At 43.2% G+C, this 9306-nt stretch overlaps 1 protein-coding gene across 2 annotated transcripts in view; it reads right to left on the bottom strand.

Annotated features, from left to right (window-relative positions):
• Positions 1-4895: 4895 nt before the first annotated feature.
• The window catches only part of LOC124796652 (nardilysin-like), a 381435-nt gene continuing 377024 nt past the window's right edge, over positions 4896-9306 (bottom strand). For both annotated transcript variants that reach the window (XM_047260712.1, XM_047260713.1), the window contains exon 21: positions 4896-5117. In XM_047260712.1, the coding sequence (XP_047116668.1) occupies positions 4978-5117 (140 nt within the window). In that variant the 3' untranslated portion in view covers positions 4896-4977. The remainder of the gene's footprint in view (positions 5118-9306) is intronic.

Below are 9306 nucleotides of genomic sequence, written 5' to 3'. Positions count from 1 at the left end.
GAATAACGTCGGTAACATGTGTGATCTCATCGTCGATGCTGGGAAAGCGACGGTCATCGAATGTCGCTAGAGACGAAAAAAGTGTCCAATCGGCTTGGGCAAACTTCCAGCGTCGTGAGCGCATATATGGCAGTTGAGGCTGCAGTCTAAGAACACATGGAAAGTGGTCACTCGAGTGTGTATCATCAAGGGCGAACCATTCGAAGCGCCGAGCTAGCGGAACAGTACCGACCGCAACGTCCAAATGAGATAAATTTGTCGTGGAGGCAGACAAAAATGTGGGGACCCCAGTGTTGAGGCAGACTAGATCCGCTTGGTGGAAGACGTCTAGCAATAGTGAGCCACGTGGACAAGGATGTGGAGATCCCCAAAGCGGGTGGTGGGCATTGAAGTCCCCAACCAGCAAATAGGGGGGTGGAAGCTGACCAAGAAGATGAAGGAGATCAGCTCGTGCCATTGGTGTGGATGATGGAATGTATAGAGTACAAAGAGAAAAGGTATATCCAGAAAGGGAAAGACGGACAGCGACAGCTTGGAAGGAACTGTTTAAGGGGATTGGGTGATAATGGAGAGTATCATGGAGCAGAATCATGAGTCCTCCATGGGCTGGAGTGCCTTCAACAGAGGGGAGGTCATATCGGACGGACTGAAAATGAGGGAGAACAAAGCGGTCATGGGGACGCAGCTTTGTTTCCTGAAGACAGAAGATGACCGGCGAGTAGGATCGTAAGAGGATCGACAATTCATCCCGATTGGCTCGAATGCCGCGGATATTCCAGTGGATAATGGACATAGGGTGAACAGAAAACGGAGGAACGTGACCAAGGGTGCTGTCAACTCAACGACTGCTCAGAGCTTGCGACCGACAGCATGGAATGGCATTCAGTCGAAGGCAGAAGATCCTGATCCATAGGTTGGTCAGGAGCACCTGCCACCAACGATCGGCCAGTTGACCGGCCACCAGCAGTGCGCCTCGGCGACACAGAAGACGGCCGAGGGCGATTTCCGCCAGGTGGTGCTGTAGATGGGACACGCCTTGGCGGAGAAGGAGAGGAACTGTGTTTCTTCGTAGCCTTCTTGGAAGTATGATGTTTAGATGAAGGAGGAACCGATGGTTGTGAAGTTGCGGTACGTAAAAACTCTTCACGAGAATGCTCTTTTTTCGAAGACTTGGCGTCTGACTTTTGGGCTCGAGATTTAGCAGAACCCGACGAAGGGTGAGCCATAGAGTGGGCAGGCGAAAGAGGTGAGGTTGAACGGGCGATCTTTGCGCTGGCCGATCTGACGACCGTGGTACTAAAGGTGAGGTCGCAAGTCTGCGTGGCCGCCTCCTTGGTTGGCCGAGGAGAAGCAAGGACAATGCTGTATTTTCCTTTCTGAGGCACGGTGGGCTGTCGACTGGCGAGTAACTTTCGAGCAGCAAAGGTCGACACCTTTTCCTTCACTCTTATTTCCTGGATGAGCTTTTCGTCCTTAAAAACGGGGCAATCTCGAGAGGAAGCAGCGTGGTCACCCATACAGTTGATGCAGCGAGGGGATGGAGGTGGACAAGCACCCTCACGGGCATCCTTGCCACACGTAACACATTTGGCCGGATTGGAACAGGACTGGCTGGTGTGATTGAACCGCTGACATCGATAGCAACGCGTAGGGTTTGGGACATAAGGGCGAACGGAAATTATCTCATAGCCTGCTTTGATTTTTGATGGGAGTTGAACTTTGTCAAATGTCAAGAAGACAGTGCGGGTTGGAATGATGTTCGAGTCACCCTTTTCATAACCCGATGAACAGCCGTGACGCCCTGGTCAGACAGGTAGTGCTGAATTTCTTCGTCAGACAATCCATCGAGGGAGCGGGTATAAACGACTCCACGCGAGGAATTTAAGGTACGGTGCGGTTCCACCCGGACAGGGAAGGTGTGGAGCAGAGAAGTACGCAGCAATTTTTGAGCCTGGAGGGCACTGTGTGTTTCTAACAACAGGGTGCCATTCCGTAATCTGGAACAAGACTTTACAGGACCCGCAATTGCGTCGACACCTTTCTGAATAATGAAAGGGTTGACCGTGGAAAAGTCGTGACCTTCATCAGACCGAGAAACAACAAGGAACTGTGGCAATGATGGAAGAACCGTCTGTGGCTGAGACTCAGTGAACTTACGTTTGTGAGCAGACATAGTGGAAGGTGAGGAAACCATTGCGGAAGAATCCCTCATGATTACCGGCGTCTCCGATGGCGCGCTCCTCCCTTGTGGGGGCCCTCACCGAGGGCACAGCCGCCTTAGGTGATTGTTCACACCTCAGGTCACACCTCCCGACAAACGGACGGAGGGACCAATCGGCACTTTCGGAAGGTATCAGCTCGGGTAATCACCCCTCCCTGGGCCTGGCCGTTACCAGGGGGTACGTACGTGTCCTACCTGTCTACCCGGGGCGGGGAATTACGCGTTACCCCGTCACCGGCTACGCATGGAAGTGCGTGGGTTGGCCTTCAGACACGCACAGGGAGGAAGAAAGAGAAAGGGAAAGGAAAGAAGAGGGGGTCTCAAACGCCGCAGCGGAGAAAAGGGTAAAGAGAAGAGGTAAGGAAAAGAGAAGGACAAAGGAAGGAAGAAGACATACAAGCAAGGAAGGCGAAGAATGCGGTACATTTACAAGCGTCCGTCTCCGGACGTAGGCACAAACCATACTCCCAGAGGGGGAGAAAGGGAAGGAAAGAGCCAGAGGTGAGGGGGGGGGGGGCGAAGACAGGGGATGGGGAAGGATGTGGAAAGGGAAGGTATGCAGCCCGGAAAGGAAGGAAGGCCACATTAGCTCGGGGCCCCGTGCTCGCTACGCATGTATCCACAAAAGAGTTGTGGATCCCCTGGGGGGTATCGAGAGGTTGTAACAATGGAAAATTGTACTGAAATGCAGGAGGATCTGCAGCGAATTGACGCATGGTGCAGGGAATGACAATTGAATCTCAATGTAGACAAGTGTAATGTGCTGCGAATACATAGAAAGATAGATCCCTTATCATTTAGCTACAAAATAGCAGGTCAGCAACTGGAAGCAGTTAATTCCATAAATTATCTGGGAGTACGCATTAGGAGTGATTTAAAATGGAATGATCATATAAAGTTGATCGTCGGTAAAGCAGATGCCAGACTGAGATTCATTGGAAGAATCCTAAGGAAATGCAATCCGAAAACAAAGGAAGTAGGTCACAGTATACTCGTTCGCCCACTGCTTGAATACTGCTCAGCGGTGTGGGATCCGTACCAGATTGGGTTGATAGAAGAGATAGAGAAGATCCAACGGAGAGCAGCGTGCTTCGTTACAGGATCATTTAGTAATCGCGAAAGCTTTACGGAGATGATAGATAAACTCCAGTGGAAGACTCTACAGGAGAGACGCTCAGTAGCTCGGTACGGGCTTTTGTTAAAGTTTCGAGAACATACCTTCACCGAAGAGTCCAGCAGTATATTGCTCCCTCCTACGTATATCTCGCGAAGAGATCATGAGGATAAAATCAGAGAGATTAGAGCCCACACAGAAGCATACAGACAATCCTTCTTTCCACGAACAATACGAGACTGGAATAGAAGGGAGAACCGATAGACGTACTCAGGGTACCCTCCGCCACACACCGTCAGGTGGCTTGCGAAGTATGGATGTAGATAGATGTAGATGTAGAATTGATAAATTAAGTCTCCTTTGGACAGAGTGATATTTATCTTTTCTTTCTTGAAGAAAAGTATGCACTATTCATCACTGTGATAAAGATGCAGCATAATACAATCACAAACAATGTCGCCGTTATATGCGAAGATTGCAGGCTGCAGTGTAATCAGGTCTTAATTCCAAGATGAGTAATTTAGAAATGAAAGAAACTGCCTACTCTTCCAGTAGATATATTGTAAAAAACTTTTACACATATACACAAAGCTGCCTGACACACATCGAGCCAGAATCACGAATGGGAAGAGACATATAGCTGAAGAGTCAAAAATTTGATATTGGCCTAAGAAAACAATAAAATACTGATATATGTTCATCTTTCATTTTGCGCATATCTCTTTTTGGTGCAGGCATGCTTATATTGCATCTTTGTCCCATACAGTGTTCCAATATTTATTAAATGACATATACTTTATGGTTGAACCAAAATGAGATCTATCACATTTTCTGTTTCTCAGCTAATCATAACCACGAAAAAATGTAGACTGCATTAATTTGCTGCTGTAAGAACCAGTCTTGGATAACTGAAACCAGGGGAAAATGTGAATTGCATTAATGGCTGGTTAAGAACCAGTTTCACACTACAAAATCATTTAATAAATGAGAGTCTGTCTCCAGTTGATGGCTCATTCTCAGTTACTCAAGACAATGAAGAGTGTAAATAGGTTAAAGTGCTGCTTGTGACCATGATATAGATGGCAGTAGTGTCATGAAGAATAGGAGCTCACAATTTGGAATTTTTTTTTACTCTCTGTGAGTACACTTTTTGTGACGTTAAAGCTATATATTGGACTGGGATTTGATCAGGCTTGTAATCCTAGTGTGTTCCATTGTTAAGTTGTAACATTGTTTACTCTCTCTCTCTCTCTCTCTCTCTCTCTCTCTCTCTCTCTCTCTCTCACACACACACACACACACACACACACACACACACACTCTCTCTCTCTCTCTCTCTCTCTCTCTCTTTCTTTGCAATTTTTTATCCATGATTTGTGGTAGGCAGAACACAAATGTAACATTGAATGTACGTTCAGACATTTTCTTGTCATACTGGAAAGTTCATCCTCAGATCTACAACATCACATTGTGTGTGTGTGTGTGTGTGTGTGTGTGTGTGTGTGTGTGTGTTTCAAAGGAATCGGGAAGAAGGAATTTTCAAAAACTCAACACAGATTGTAAAAAACTGACATCAATTTTAATAATATTGTTATATAAATACAGCATATTTACAAATATAAAATAAACCACATCAAAAAGATCACAACTTTATATTAATGACTGGATGAAGAAACAGATTTTCCCTGTAAGCAGTAATGTCTCTCATAACATTCTCTACATCTTGCTTATGTGCAAGTGTACGAGAGGCGTTACCTACTTTCTTGTGTCCTCCTTGTTTTCCTGTAACAAATTAGCCATTTCAGTCTTAATAATTAATTTTCACTTCTCTATAAACTGATGAAAATAATGACATTACTTATTAACAAAAGTGATTTGAATACACACATGCATACATGCACACACTGAGGCACCAAACGCACCCACACGCATACACACAAAATTTTTCATCAACTGTGCACAATATTAAGCAAAATCAGTTACAAAACAAGAATCCACTTCTGGCTTATGTCCACACACTACTACTGCTACCTGGACACACAGACTCACTATCTTTTTTTTCCTTTTCCTCCCCTGTTGACGATAAACTGAGTTGGCAACAGGTGCTCAAGTGAGCTCCTAACTGGCATCAAAAGAAGTAGGAACAAAAAATAAATAAATTAATTAAGTAAATGCCTGTGGCCATGATATAGGTGGCAGTAGTGTTGTGAAGAATGGGAGCTCACAATTTGTAATTATTTTTACTCCAAAACTTGGGAGACATCCAAATCCAAACCTAGGAGAATTTCAACTGGAACACGTAGCCATATCTAAAAGGTAGATCACAAAATTATGAATGTTAAAATAGTCAGAAATGGAGAATTCGATTCAGATCATTGTCTCTCTAAGATAAAAATAAAATTTCTCCCATCTAAAACGAAACAGGCAAACAAGAAAGTGATCAGATACAACACCACTACAGCTAATATTACAAAAGAAAATATACAAAAATTTAGAGAAGAAACTGAGACAAGTAAAGGTGATTGGCGTGAACTCCAGATGAAAATAACTCAAGCAGCAGAGAAAACTTTAGGAATGGCAAGAATAAAAACAAGCCATGGAATGAGGAGTGTGAAGAAGCACTAAAACAGGGTGTATACGGGGACAAGGAAAAAAAAATTCCCGGATTTTTCCCTGATATCCCGTTTAAAAAAATGTGCTTTTTCCCGGGCGAAAATACACTTTTTCCGTGCTAAGTGACAGTAGGTTTTCCATAAATTTTCCCTCGGACCTGTAAAACTTATCAATCCTTTGAATGGTTGACGTTTTATACACTCGCATAGAGCTTCTCGGGGAAAAAAAGACGGGGGAGAGAAGTTTTGGAAAGACTTAATGAAAAAAAGAGAGAAGTTTTAGAAAGACCTTTCATTTGCAGCAACATACACTGCATATTTTCGTATTACGAAAGTATAAATTCGAACTGCACCAAACACAGCGTGTTAGTTTCCCCAGCGTTTAAACCGAGGTTGCGATGTCATTTCGTAAGCCAACCATACAGTATCTCATGCCACGTGATCTCGTCAGCCCATGACAGCAGATATTCAGAGCATAAGACACGTGTTATAGTCAGCCAATAGCAAGTCACTGGTTACGTAGCGCGAACACACAACGAAAAAAAGTTAACGTTTTAAATTAATGTACATAGGATAGCGACAAGAAAAGCTAAGCTTTCACATGTAATATTAATCTTTTTTGCGTGTGTTATACTTTAAGATTCATCACACAAATGTGCCAGTAAATCTAAAATTATGACAAATGTCTGGGCTCGTAATTCTTGTAAGTGGCTGGTCCTCAAACTGCTCAATTTTAAACGCTCTGTGATTTAGAAATCCATCCCACTTTCTCACACGTAACGTAATTCATCTTGCGTAAAAAGAAATTTACTTTGAAAGTAACGCTTTTCAAACCACCTTTCGCAATACTATCTGGAGACTGTTAGAAATAGGTTCGATTTACCAGTTGCCAGAGAGCGCCAGAAAACAGGCATTATTGCGCGTCAGCAGCTGCAGTGGCGTATGAAGCCCACATGTAAATATGTATAAAGCAAATGGCTCTGAGCACTACGGGACTTAACTTCTGAGGTCATCAGTCCCCCCGAACTTAGAACTACTTAAACCTAACCAACGTAAGGACATCACACACACCCATGCCCGAGGGAGGATTCGAACCTGCTACCGAAGCGGTCGCGCGGTTCCAGACTGTAGCGCCTAGAACTGCTCGTCCAACCGGGCCTGCATGTATAAAGCACTAAGAGAGCTTACATTACAATATAAAAGAAACAGGGCATCAGAGGAAACACCCAAGAGCATCGGAATTTCATAAACCATGCTAAAATGCATAATTCGGCTTGAAGAGCATATTGGTTTTTTACAGATTCACAATGAAGTAGGTCCCGTGTGATATTAAGTTTTTCAGTGTGGTTTTTGGGTTGTAGATTTTCTTGGAGTACCAGTACTCTACGATCTAATTTCTGTTTCTTTATTATGGCATAATGCCACACATGGCAGATGATGATAAAGTGCACTTGAAATTCAGCGAACAGTTGGAACTAACCAATACTGTGGAATTAAACACTTCGTTTCAAATAAAATGATTGCCTCAGGTGAAAGATTAATAAAGCCAAATTTCTTTAGCAATCTTGCAAAAATAACTTCATTGTTCTGCATGGCGATTAATGATTGACTGCTAATAACTTGGAAATAAGATAAAATCAGAAAACTGAAATTAAAAATATATTTTTGCCCTCCGTAATTATGTGAATGTATTTTAATTCACTTGATAGCAATCCATTTTGTTTTCATTTGACGTAGGAGTATTGTTTTCATTTGACGTAGGAGTATAAACGAAAAGAAGCAGTGATATCACTAAACGTAAACACGGGGGCACGTGGAGAGTAATCCCCTCCACACTACAACTCCGACAACTCTGCGCATGAGCGAATCTGGCAGTTAGGGCTCGCAAGAAAAATTTTTTTCCATTAGCATCTGGCTGCTTGCTGCTAATGCCCATACAGCTAACAGCCACACTTCAAGTAGCGGGAAGTGGAGAAGGTACTGCTCATACGGGGGTCAATTGTGCATGGGCATCAGCCCGCTGGCGACTGGTCAAACGAACCGAATGTGAACAGTTGTGACGTCATGCTTATAGCAAGCAATTTATTGTTACGAAGAATTACATGGTCTTCGCCCTACGGCCTTTGACATAGTTTTGCTATTTGCAGATGCTTGTCCGTGCCCGGTGTTTTGTTGTTGTAAATTGCGCATTTCCTTTGCCACTAAAGTTTTATTTTTTCTCTCTTTCTTTCTCTCTTTGCTGCAGTATCATTCTCCAGTAGCAGGATATAGTAACATTCTTTTTTTCTCTCTTTGCTGCAGTATCATTCTCCAGTAGCAGGATATAGTAACATTCTTTGCTAGAGAGTCACTTCTTACCAGTCAAAATTATAAAAACTTAACTGAAAGCTAAAACAATGAAAAATTCCCGGTTTTTTTCCCAGTTATCTGCCGGATAAGAAAATTCCTGAGTTTTTCCTGGATTTCCCAGTTGTCCCGGGTCGTGTAAACCCTGCAACAGGGATGCGTCTCAAAACCATATGAATAATCGATAGCCCAACGTGCGCTGGATGTAGGCGCTTTGTGAAACAAGTTTGTTTTCCTCAAGAATATTAATTTGGCGCCCCCTTTTCCCGGAAGCATCTAGCTGCTTGCTGCGACTGCTTGCACAGCCAACGGTCACATTCCTGTAACCAGAAACGGGAGAATCTACTGCTCAAACGCGACTCAACTGCACATGCACATGAGCCCTCTCGAAACTGCTGAAACGGATCTAATGTAAACAGTTGTGATTTCACGCTCATCGGAGGCAATTTGTTGTTATGATGCACGCATAGTCTTCCTAAAGCCTTTAACACATTTTGCTGTTGGCAGATGCTTGCAAGAGCACTGTGTGTCGTTGTTGTATATGGCGCATTTCCTTTGCAATTTAAGTTATTTTCGTTTTTTCTCTCGTTTATGTTTCATTGTTGAAGTAGCATTCTGCAATAGTGGGATACAGTAATATCCTTTGTTAGAGTATCTGTTCTTACCAGTAAAAATTACAAAAATTTAACTGAAAACTAAAACAATGAAAAATTCCCGGAATTCTAAAAAATTCTTGGGTTTTCCCCGGTTTTCTGCCGGATGAAAAAATTCCCGGATTTCTCCCGGATCTCCCAGGTCGTATACACCCTGTAATACAAAGAGCTCAAAAATGGAGATGTTCAAAAGAAGAGGAAGACCTTGAACAATTCAGACAACAAAGAAAACAAACATCAAAAAAATCCGGAAAATCAAAAGAAACTTTTAAAATTCTCAGCTTATTGAAACTTTTAAACACATACTTAAAGGATACCAAGCACCAAGTACTTTTTTTCAAAGATGAAAATGGCAAAATG

The sequence above is a fragment of the Schistocerca piceifrons genome, chromosome 1, assembly GCF_021461385.2.
Source record: "Schistocerca piceifrons isolate TAMUIC-IGC-003096 chromosome 1, iqSchPice1.1, whole genome shotgun sequence".
NCBI classification, from domain to species: Eukaryota; Metazoa; Arthropoda; class Insecta; order Orthoptera; family Acrididae; genus Schistocerca; species Schistocerca piceifrons.
This window is presented reverse-complemented; position numbering and strand designations above follow the sequence as displayed.